Source organism: Heterodontus francisci, chromosome 10, assembly GCF_036365525.1.
Source record: "Heterodontus francisci isolate sHetFra1 chromosome 10, sHetFra1.hap1, whole genome shotgun sequence".
NCBI classification, from domain to species: domain Eukaryota; kingdom Metazoa; phylum Chordata; class Chondrichthyes; order Heterodontiformes; family Heterodontidae; genus Heterodontus; species Heterodontus francisci.
In genome coordinates this window covers 94,445,566-94,457,806 of record NC_090380.1, presented here as the reverse complement: position 1 = coordinate 94,457,806, position 12,241 = coordinate 94,445,566, and the positions used below count along the sequence as shown (strand labels likewise).

Below are 12,241 nucleotides of genomic sequence, written 5' to 3'. Positions count from 1 at the left end.
CTTTTCTCTTTTCCATATTATTAAACAATGTTTCTTTCTATTTTTCCAAATGATTCAGCGTCATTAAGTTACATACAGATTGTTACTCTTGATCAGTGCCCTTGAACCCTGACCACACGCAGTATGCAAAATATGGGCCAGGAATTTATAGTTGTAATAAGGGCTAAATGGTCAGCACTTGCCGTCAATGCTATATAAAACTGACAACAACTTCTGGCATCTGCACATGTGCAGTTAAACATCAAAATCCAGAAACTGCTGTCACTGATACCCTGCTCCTCCACAGGGTGAGCTGTTGCAATCTTTGCAGTGATTTGATGTGAACTTTAACTTTTTACACACTATTCTCACTGTAAATAAAACAATGAAAATGTTGAGCCATGTTGAATGAGGTGTAACTGAGTTTTTAATGGCATGCTAAGTCATAATTACTTGCTGTACCTGTCTCTGGCCCTGAAAAGCTCATTATCTAAGTGTGGAGTGTAATACCCTGAGAATAACATTTAAAGATTCAGTGATTTTATAATAATGTTTCTATTTCAGTTTCTACCTTAATCCCATATACAACTCCCAATCTTTATTTTGCTTTCTGTAAAATGGTTAAAAATGAATTATAATCCCTACTTTGCACTTGCTGATTTGCTGTCTGGGAGAATTCTCCTATCTGGCTCATCTGCATGCCTGATGGCATCACTGTTGCTGGGTGCCACACATTCCCCTATAGTAGACACCAGGTTCAAAGATACTTTGCAGTAGAGGAAATTGACGCTGTGCAGCCAACTAAGTCTTTGTGGGTAGCTTTTTCTGAGGCCATCCCTTCTCTGCTGACCAGAAAATCTGGGCCATGATATTTTATCTTCCTGTATGAGGAGGTTCCATCCCTCCCCCTCCAATGGTGACCCACTTAAATATAGATTTCAAACTACTGGAATCAAACAACTGGAAACATAAAACCTAAATTTCACACCATTAACTCATTTACCGTAACCCTGAGATAGTCTTTGCCTCTATAAAATGTTCACTGCTGTGAGATTTTTTTTCATATTGCAAATAAATGCTGCCTGTTAAAGCTGACAAAACGAATTCCTGTCCCTCATGAGTGAGGATTGCTATGTATTCCTGGAACTCTCAATGTTTTAATGTAAGTGTGTAGATGGTCAATCCGAGTAGTGTAAGTCACTTTGGATTTCTTTGACTTCCACTAAGTCAATGATTTACTACAGAGTGTTTCTTTTCACTTGCTAACAGTCAGTGAACATTTTTTTTTTCTTACAATGTTTCCTCTTCTAACAGCTCAGATCAAAGAACTCTAACAGCTATTCAGACACTTCTGGTATGTATGCCACATTCTTATATTACTGAGTTTATTTTAACATAGTTTTATTTTCTCATTGTTGCAGTTATTTGTTGCTTAGTCTTTGCCCCCAGCCACGAGGGTGGGAGACGGCCTGCTTCTGAGCCCCTACACTCGGGCTTTATGAGTTAGAGATTTTGGGTTACTTGTCACAACTTACATTGTTAGAGCACACTTCATGTACAGAAAAAAAAAATCTCGGAGCACTTTAGAGGGAAATAAACAACCTGTCAATACTGAGCAGGAGGGAGATTGAAAGGGGAATGAAAGTATAATCAAAGCAAAGTCAATTTATGATGCTTTTGAAGATAGTGAGGGAAGTGATAGCTTAGAGATGCTGAAGGACAGAATTCCAAAGCGCAGAAATGGTTGCTCATGGTGGAATGTGGGGTTGGGGTCTGGGGTGGAGAGGGAGCAGTAAACAAGAAGTGAGCCAGTATAAGAGGAATGGAGAATACATGCAGGAACATATGGATGGAAGAGGGTGAGACCGTAGAGGGATCTGAAGGTGAGGATGAGAATCTTAAGCTTGACAAGGTTGGAGATGATGGGGTGATGTCGTTAGTGCTGGGCGAGAATGCAGGCTGCAGTTCCTTAGTTTATGGAGGGTGGAAATGGGAAGGCCAGAAAGGAGAGCACTGGAGAATTGCAGATGATAAAGGTGTGGGTTATGGATTCACTGGCATAGAGAGAGAAGTAGAAGCAGAGCTGAGCAGATTTCAGGACTGAAAGAAAATGGTCTTCATTATAGATCAGATGTGGAGGAATAAGCTAAGCTTTGGGTTTAGCAAGACTCCAAGATTCCACATCTCTGGACTTCAATTTTGCTGACGTTTAGCTTTGGGAATTTTGGCTAATCATGTTCTTAATATTTGATAAGGAGTGGGCAAAGTGGTAACAGTCTGATGGAAGAGCAATAGAGCTGAGTATTGTCAATATATAGTTCCTTTGCAAAATTGTAATCAAATTGTTGATGGTTCTCTTTCAAAACTTGAGCTGTCAATTTTATAAGAAATCTTAATCAATAGGCTTGCAGATGTACTTAGCACTTTGATTTCCCCATCAATTTCTTTTTGTTTCCTCTTTGTTTTCTGAAGAAGTTGACTCTGGTAACAGAAAGACTCTGGTAATAGAAGAGCTGTTTGCCCTCTGGTCCCTCACCCAAGTGGCCATTCTTCATATGTGAACCTAAACCGAGAGTGACAGCAGGCTAATGAATGTCATTGAGCCTGGTTCTGGCTTTACCTCATGGCCACAACCACGACCTTCCATGTGTTACAGAATAGCAATGAAGAGTAGGAATCCTAACTGATTTCCCTCTTAACCCAGCCCTACTGCCACCTTGGCTGATGCCATCAAACTTCAGCAAAACCATGGCGATCTATCCAAAGACCATCCTGAGTTGTATGGTTCAGCTAATCGCTACCTTAATCAGCTGAACTATCATGGGATAGAATAAAAGCAAAATACTGCAGATGCTGGAAATCTGAAATAAAACAAGAAATGCTGGAAATACTCAGCAGGTATCGCAGCATCTGTGGACAGAGATATTATTATAGTAATCTCGAGTTGCCTAGCTACAATCCTCAACTCTTCAACAGATAAGGCTTTTAACCTGATCCAAGTTACTTCATGTTGTTCTAGGAAGGTACTGGCATCGAATGTGGACATTTTAGTACTCTAGCACTGAAAATCACATGAAAACCTGTACTGCATTGTGTGAGGGTATGAGTCAAACCCAGTGGAGAGTTTTCTCCCGATTCCCATTGACTTCAATTTTGCTTGGCTTCCTTGAAGCCACACTCTGTCAAATGCTACCTTGATGTCAAGTGCAGTCACTCTCATCTCACCTCTTACATTCAGCTCTTTTGTCCATGTTTGGGCCAAGACTTTAATGAGGTCAGGAGCTGGGTGGCCCTGGCAGAGCCCAAACAGCATCAGTGAGCAAGTTGTTGCTGAGGAAATGTGCTTGATAGCATTGTCAACAATACCTTCCATCACTTCACTGATGATTGAGAGTAGGTTGTTGGGGTGGTAACTGGCTGAACTGGATTTGTCCGGCTTTTTGTGCACAGGACATCACTGTGCAATTTTCTACATTGTCGAGCAGATTGGCATCAGTTGGCATGTTGTAGCTATACTGGAGCAGCTTAGCTAGGCACGAGGCTAGATCTACATACGAACATACGAATTAGGAGCAGGAGTAGGTCACTCGACCCCTCGAGCCTGCTCGGCGATACAGTAAGTTCATGGCTGAACTGATGACTCCACATTTCCATCTATCCCCGATAACCTTCCACCCCCGTGCTTATCAAGAATCTATGTACCTCTGCCTTCAAAATATTCAAAGACTCTGCTTCGACAGCCTTTTGAGGAAGAGAATTCCGAAGACTCATGACCCTCTGAGAGAAGAAATTTCTCCTCATCTCTGTCTTAATTGGACGATACCTTATTTTTTAAACAGTGACCCCTAGTTTGAGATTCTCCCACAAGGGGAAACATCCTTTCCACATCCACCATCTGGAGCACAGGTCTTCAGTGCTACAGCTGGGATGTTGTCAGGGCCCATAGTCTTTGCAGTGTACAATGCCTTCACCCGTTTCTTGATATCACGTGGCTGAAGATTGGTATCTGTGATGCTGGGGACCTCAGGAGGAGGTCGAGATGGATCATCCACTCGGCACTTCTGGCTAAATATGGTTGCGAATACTTCAGCCATGTCTTTCGCACAGATGTGCTGGGGCTCCTCCATCATTGAGGATGGGGATATTTGTGGACCCTCCTCCTCCAGTTAGTTGTTTAATTGTTCACCACCATTCATGACTGAATGTAGTAGAACTGCAAAGCTTTGATTGGATCTGTTGGTTGTGGGATTGCTTTGCTCTTTCAATTGCATGCTACTTCCACTGTTTAACATGCATGTAGTCCTGTGTTGGAGCTTCACCAAATTGGCACCTCATTTTTAGGTATGCCTAATGCTATTCCTGGAATGCCCTCCTGCACTCCTCATCAAACCAGGGTTGTTCTTTGGCTTGATGGCAATAGTAGAGTGGAAGATATGCCGGGCCAGGAGGTTACAGATTGTGTTTGAATACAATTCTGTTCCTGCTGAATATCCCCAGAGCCTCATGGATGCCCAGTTTTGAGCTGTTAGGTCTATTCTGTTTTTAGCATGGTGGTAGTGCCACACAACACAATGGGAGTATCCTCAATATGAAAATGGGATTTTGTCTCCACAAGGACTATGCAGTGGTCACTCACATCAATACTGTCATGGACAGATGCATCTGTGACAGGTAGATTGGTAAGGGCAAGGTCAAGTAGGTTCTTCGCTGCTGTTAGTTCTCGCATTACCTGCTGCAGGCCCAGTCTGACAGAGATATCCTTCAGTACGTGTTGTGTCCTTGCTATCCTCAGTGCTTCTTCCAAGTGGTATTCAACATGGAGGGATATATTTATATTTTTATATTTAGAGATACAGCACTGAAACAGGCCCTTCGGCCCACCGAGTCTGTGCCGACCATCAACCACCCATTTATACTAATCCTACACTAATCCCATATTCCTACCACATCTCCACCTGTCCCTATATTCCCCTACCACCTACCTATACTAGGGGCAATTTATAATAGCCAATTTACCTATAACCTGCAAGTCTTTGGCTGTGGGAGGAAACCGGAGCACCCGGCGAAAACCCACGCAGACACAGGCAGAACTTGCAAACTCCGCACAGGCAGTACCCAGAATTAAACCCGGGTCGCTGGAGCTGTGAGGCTGCGGTGCTAACCACTGCGCCACTGTGCCGCCCATACTGATTCATCAGCTGAGGGAGGGTGGTAGGTACTACTCAGCAGGAAGTTTCCTGGCCAATGTTTGACCTGATGCCATAAAATGGTGGTTTCATGGTCACCATTACTGATATCAGCATTTTATTCCAGATTTATTAATTAATTGAATTTAAATTCCACCAGCTGCCATTGGTGGGATCTGAACTTGTGTCTCCTGAGCATTAGTCTGGGCCTCTAGATTACTATCCAGTAACATTACCACTGTGCTACCATTCTCCTTAGGAAGGATATACTAGCCTTGGAGGGAGTGCAGCAAAAGTTCATTAGGCTGATTCCTGTGATGAGAGTATTGCCCTTTAAAAAGAGATTGAGTAGACTGGGCTGATATTCTGTGAAATTTAGAACAATGAGAGGTAATCTCATTCAAACATAGAAAATTCTAAAGGGTCTCGATAGGGTAGATGCTGGGAGGATGTTTTCATCTGGCTGCAGAGTCTGAAACCGGGGTCACAATGTCAGAATAAGGATTGAGATGAAGAGAAATTTCTTCACTTAGAGGGTTGTAGATCTTTTGAATTCTCTGCTCCAGAGGACTGTGGATGTTCCGTTGTTGAATATGTGCAAGACAGAGATCAATAGATTTCTGGATACCAAGGGAATTATAGGATTTGAGGATAGTGCAGGAAGGTGGAGTTGTTGAAGGCCCGTCATGATACTGAATGGCGGAGCAGGCTTGAAGAGCCAAATGGCCTTCTCCTGCTCCTATTTCTTATGTTATGTTTATGTTCTATACACAGGTGATATTTTCCTTATATATATATCCCTGCCCAGGAACAATTTTACAGTAAATCGTAAATTACTTTTTATTTTTAGCTATATATAATTAAGTCATGTGTAATTGAATAAATTCCTGTTGTAACCAGTAACAGACTAAAATAATGGTCTTCAACTTGGTATATAATTTTTTTTTATTCATTTGTGGGATGTGGGCATTGCTGGCTAGGCCACATTGTCAACTACATTGTTGTGGGTCTGGAGTCACATGTAGGCCAGACCAGGTAAGGACAGCAGATTTCCTTCCCTGAAGGGCATCAGTGAAGCATATGGGTTTTTACAACAATTGACAATGGTTTCATAGTCACCATTAGACGCCTTTATTTCCAGATTTATTAATTGAATTCAAATTCCACCATCTACCATGGTGGGATTTGAATCTGTGTCCCCAGAGCATTAACCTGGGTCTCTGGGTTACTAGTCTAGTGACATTACCACTTCGCCTTCGCCTCCCAAATAATCCCGAAACTATTTGAATTTTCAAACTGCAGATTACGCAGCATCTAAATTTAGTCATCAGGTTATCAGAGTTAAACTAAGTCATTACTGAAGGCAGCAGCAGAGATAGATAAGGTAGTTAGGAAGGCATATGGGATACTTGCCTTTATTAGCCGAGGCATAGAATATAAGAGCAGGGAGGTTATGATGGAGCTGTATAAAATTCTAGTTAGGCCACAGCTGGAGTATTGTGTACAGTTCTGGGCACCACACTATAGGAAGGATGTGATTGGACTGGAGAGGGTGCAGAGGAGATTCACCAGGATGTTGCCTGGGCTGGAGCATTTCAGCTATGAAGAGAGACTGAAAAGGCTAGGGTTGTTTTCCTTAGAGCAGAGAAGGCTGAGGGGAGATATGATTGAGGTATACAAAATTATGAGGGGCATTGATAGGTTAGATAGGAAGATACTTTTTCCCTTAGCAGAGGTGTCAATAACCAGGGGGCATAGATTTAAGGTAAGGGCAGGAGATTTAGAGGGGATTTGAGGAAAAAAAATTTCATTGAGGGTGGTTGGAATCTGGAACGCACTGCCTGAAGAGATGGTAGAGGCAGGAACCCTCACAACATTTAAGAAGTATTTAGCTAAGCACTTGAAATGCCATAGCATACAAGGCTACGGGCCAAGTGCTGGAAAATGGGATTAGAATAGTTAGGTGCTTGATGGCCAGCACAGGCACGATGGGCTGAAGGGCCTGTTTCTGTGCTGTATAACTCTATGACTCTATTGTGCCTTCAGAAGAGAAGCTCTTGGAAAGGGAACAGATATAGTTTCAGCCAAAGGTACAGTACCTGTCTGAAAGTATTTGCCATTTCCATACAGAATCAATTGATCAAGATTATGAGATGATAATCCCTGAGCCAGAGGACAAGAGAGGCAGTAATGAACCAACTCCAAAAAGATTATCCAGGTAAAAATGTTAATTGTATATTAATTAGATGTTTATTGTATTCAGGTGGTGGGCATTAACTGGGGATTCACTTGTGCTCCTAAATATAGTAGCAGACTGAAACTGTGTTATTTGGGTTTGGAGTTTGGAGCTTGTCCTTCATTGCTTGGCAATCTGGAATGTCACAAAAGGCCACTTTCAGCAGCTCATAACAGACATGCAAAATCAACTACTCAAACAGGCTTAACCACCTAACTGCTGCTAGATCAATTTTGGTGGTCAGCTTGCAAGGGAGATTTTTTTTTTAAATGGTCAGAACAATCGGTTTTTTTTTCCAGCAAGTTATGTCATCTTTCATTCTATAAGAAAAACAGAATAGCACACTATAATTTAAGGCCAACAAGTTTAAACAGTTCATATCATTGGAAGCATTTTAAGACCGTGATTGGCTTACTCACTGAGCTAGTACTAATAAATTTCCATTAGATTTACTTCAGAAGATAATGCTCTTTGCAGTTACTGTTACTCTATATCACTTGCTCATGAAGATGAGCATCTAATCATGAAATACCACAGCACAGGAAGTGATAGTGTTATAAGAATATGTATTATTTATTGTTATTGGAATACTGACACAATCTTGTGTTCATTACAAAATGCCAGCTGAAACTTGTTTCTCACTGGTTGTTACATTATTATGAATGTTATCGCCAGAAGTTTTTGATTCTTCATATCCACAGTCTTTCTAATTCTTCACTTTTTTGTCCATTATCTCAGTCTTGGCAATATGTGCTATGTTTGCCACTGTGGTTCAGACTCCCCTTCGCATGTTATGATAAATACCACATCGCCATTTGTGCCAAGGGTCTTTCAGCTTACAAATACAACTTACCGTTCTATTAAAATGTGTCTTGGAACATTCCACCAACTTTGATAACAGACAGCAGTAGTAGCATGAGCCAATCGAAATAGGATTTCATTAAATATAAATAGAAAGAAGTTTCCATCTACGCTCATAGAACAACCAGTTTACTATGAGGCAAACTGCACACAACCTCATCCGAGTGTGCACCAGTCTATATCCCGGTATCTGTTCAAGTGAAAATCTTTGTAATACAGTTTTTCTGTTATCTCCTAAGTTTAGAAATACAATGCTTAAGCCGCACATGATAGGGATACAAAACTGATTTTGTGATTTTCTCATTTGTGAATGATTTGGTGCCTTCATTTTGGGCAAATTCAACTGTACAACATTCACATTTGATTGCAAAGTTTGTACATTTCCAGCGCAACCTACAATTTAATTCCATGGCTGCATGCAACCAAATTGTTTGTAGTCAATGGTACTGTATATTTGATAGACCACCTGGCTGTAAATTGCTAAGGTCCAACACGGCTCCTCTTAGGATATTTTTTACATTGGATTTTGTGACATGTTAGGGCAAATGACATATGTGTGGATCTCATGCAACTAACAGTACCTCCATAAATAAATTTGCTGGTATCACAAAGGCCAGAAGCCATGAAGATCTGATTTTTTTTTTTTTACAAGGTCTTACCTGCGTTTTGCCTTAGTAAATATAACAAATTTATTTTGGAATCACCAACAGATGTACGAGATCAAGCGCTGAAAGCCATTAGTGCCAGCATGCTATTAAACCAATATATAAGCACATTTATCCTCAGTCTCCATTGAGATTCAAAGATAGACCAGGAATAAAAGTTCTCAATTGGGCAAAAGCTAATTTTACTAAGTTGAGATGTGCTTTAGCTAAAATGGACTCGAAACAGCTACTTGATAGTAAATCAGTGCCAGATCAGTGAGAGGTGGCTAGGGTTCAGAACCCCGTACAGCCCACTTCTACCTCCTTCCCAAAATCCACAAACAAGACTGCCCTGGTAGACCCATTGTTTCAGCCTGTTCCTGCCCCACTGAACTGATTTCTTCCTATCTGGACTCTATTTTTCTCCCCTTGTCCAGTCTCTTACCACCTACATTTGTGACTCTTACAATGCCTTCCGTCACCAACAGTTTCCAGTTTCCTGACCCTCACTGTCTCCTATACACCATGGACATCCAATCCGTCTACACCTCCATTCGCCACTTGGACAGTCTGAGAGCTCTCCGCTTCTTTGAACAGAGGTCCAATCACCCTCCACCACCTGGGTGAACTTGTTCTCAGATTGAACAACTGCTCCTTCAACTCCACTCACTTCCTCCAACTAAAAGGTGTTGCTATGGCTACAAATTGGGTCCAACTATGCCTGCCTTTTTGTGGGATATGTGAAACATTCCTTGTTCCAGTCCTGCTTAGGCCCCCTCCCTCACCTCTTCTTCCAGACTGTATCGGTGCTGGTTCCTGCTCTCATCCTGAACTGGAAAATTTCATTGATTTTGTTTCCAATTTCCGCCCTTCTCACCTTCACATAGTCCATCTCTGACTTTTCCCTTCCTTGACATCTCTGTCTCCATTTCTGGGGATAAGCTATCAACCAATATTCATTATAAGGCCATGGACTCCAACAGCAACCTGGACTACACTGCCTCACACCACACCTCCTGCAAAGACTCGATTCCATTCTTCTAGTTTCTCCGTCGCATCTGTTCAGACGATGCAATCTTCCATACTAGCACTTCTGGTATGTCTTCCTTTTTCCTCAACTGTGGTTGACGGGGCCGTCAACCGTGTCCAATCTATTTCACACACTTCAGCTCTCACCCCTTCCTCCCAGGACAATGATAGAGTTCCCCTTGTCCTCACCTTCCACCCCACCAGCCTCTGTATTCAACAGATCCTCCTCCACTATTTCCACCACCTGCAGCATGATGCTGTCATCAAACACATCTTCCCCCTCCCCTCCCCTTTCAGCATTCCAAAGGGACTGTTCCTTCTGTGACACCCTGGTCCACTCCTGAGTCACCCCCAACACCACCCCCTTTCCTGCAGCACATTTCCATGCAAGCACAAGAGATGCAACACCTGCCCTTTTACCTCCTCCCCTCTCATTGTTCAGGGCTCCAAACACTCCCTCCAAGTGAAACAGCGATTTACTTGTACTTCTTTCAATTTAGTATACTGTATTCGCTGCTCACAATGTGGTTTCCTCTATATTGGGGAGATTACATATAGACTGAGTGACCGCTTTGCAGAACACATCCAGTCTGCAGGTGTGACTCCTAGCTTACAGTTGCTTGTCATTTCAATTCTCCACCTTGCTCCCACTCTGACCTTTCTGTTCTTGGCCTGCTACAGTGTTCTAACGAAGCTCAACGCAAACTTGAGGAACAGCACCTCATCTTTCGACTGGGCGCTTTACAGCCTTCAGGGCTAAACAATTTATCATAAAATCTGCCCCCACAATTTTCTTTCTTCATGTTTTTTTTTTTGCTTGTTCATTTCCTCGCTCCCCCCTGCCTCCCGGCACCCTGTTTCTTTCTTAATCCCTTTATTTAGTGTTTGGACGGCTCCAATCCTGCCATTTTTTGTTTCTTTCTTTGTCCCATTACCACTCCCTTTGGTTTTGTACCATGAAATCTTTTGTCAGTTAATCTCTACCTTTTGTTCTCCTTCCCCATTCCCCCCCACCCTTTCCCTTGCTCAAAACCTATTACATTTCTAACTTTTGACAGTTCTAATGAAAGGTTACAGAACTGAAATGTTAACTTTGTTTTTCTCTCCACAGATGCTGCCTCACCCAATGAGTATTTCCAGCATTTTCTGTTTTTGTTTCTGTACAAATATGTTCCCTTAAAGAAAAAGGGAGGGAACAAATCCAGAGCCCCTGGATGTCGAGGGGCTTAAAGGAGAGGATAAAGTTAAAAAGGGAAGCTTGTGACAGATACCGAGGGCTCAATACTACAGAAAATCTAGAGTATAAAAAGTGTAGGGGTGAAATTAAGAAGAAAATTAGGAAAGCAAAGAGAGGGCATGAATAAATATTGGCAAATAAAATCAAGGAAAAGCCAAAGATTTTTTATAAATATATAAAGAGCAAGAGGATAATGAAAGAAAGAGTTAGGCCTATTAGGGACCATAAGGGGGAACCTGTGTGTGGAGGTGGAGAATGTTCATAATGAACACTTTGCATCTGTTTTCACAAAAGAAAGAGATGATGCAGACATTGCAATCAGGGAGGAGTGTGAAATAATAGATTAAATTAACATAGTGAGAGAGGAAGTATTAAGGGGTTTGACATCTTTGAAAGTGGATAAATCCCCAGTCCCGGACAAAATATATCCTCGGCTATTAACAGAAGCAAGAGAAGCAACAGCAGAGGCTTTGACCATCATTTTCCAATCTTCTCTGGCGACAGGTGTGGTGCCAGAGGACTGGAGGACAGCTAACATTGTACGATTGTTTAGAAAGGGAAAAAGGACTAGGTGGAGTAATTACAGGTCAGTCAGCCTAACCTCGATGGTGGGAAAATTATTGGAAAAAACTCTGAGGGACAGGATAAATCGTCATTTAAAAAGACACAGATTATTCAAAGACAGTCAGCACGGATTTGTTAAGGGAATGTCGTATCTGACTAACATGACTGAATTTTTTGAGAAGGTAACCAGGAGGGTTGATGAGGTTCGTGCATTTGATGTAGTCTATATGGATTTTAGCAAGGCTTTTGATGTGATCCCACATGGCAGACTGGTCATGAAAGTAAAAGCCCATGGGATCCGAGGCAAAGTGGCAAATTGGATCCAAAATTGGCTTAGAGGCAGGAAACAGAGTAATGGCCGATGGGTGTTTTTGTGACTGGAAGACTGTTTCCAGTGGGGTTCTGCAGGGCTCAGTACTAGGTCACTTACTTTCTGTGGTAATATCAATGATTTGGACTTGAATGTAAGGGGTATGATTAAGAAGTTTGCAGATGATACAAAAAT

At 41.9% G+C, this 12,241-nt stretch overlaps 1 protein-coding gene across 2 annotated transcripts in view; it reads left to right on the top strand.

Annotated features, from left to right (window-relative positions):
- The window catches only part of LOC137374641 (sorting nexin-9-like), a 97,970-nt gene that overhangs the window by 21,386 nt on the left and 64,343 nt on the right, over positions 1 to 12,241 (top strand). For both annotated transcript variants that reach the window (XM_068041078.1, XM_068041077.1), the window contains exons 5-6: positions 1,294 to 1,333; positions 7,296 to 7,383. In XM_068041078.1, the coding sequence (XP_067897179.1) occupies positions 1,294 to 1,333; positions 7,296 to 7,383 (128 nt within the window). The remainder of the gene's footprint in view (positions 1 to 1,293; positions 1,334 to 7,295; positions 7,384 to 12,241) is intronic.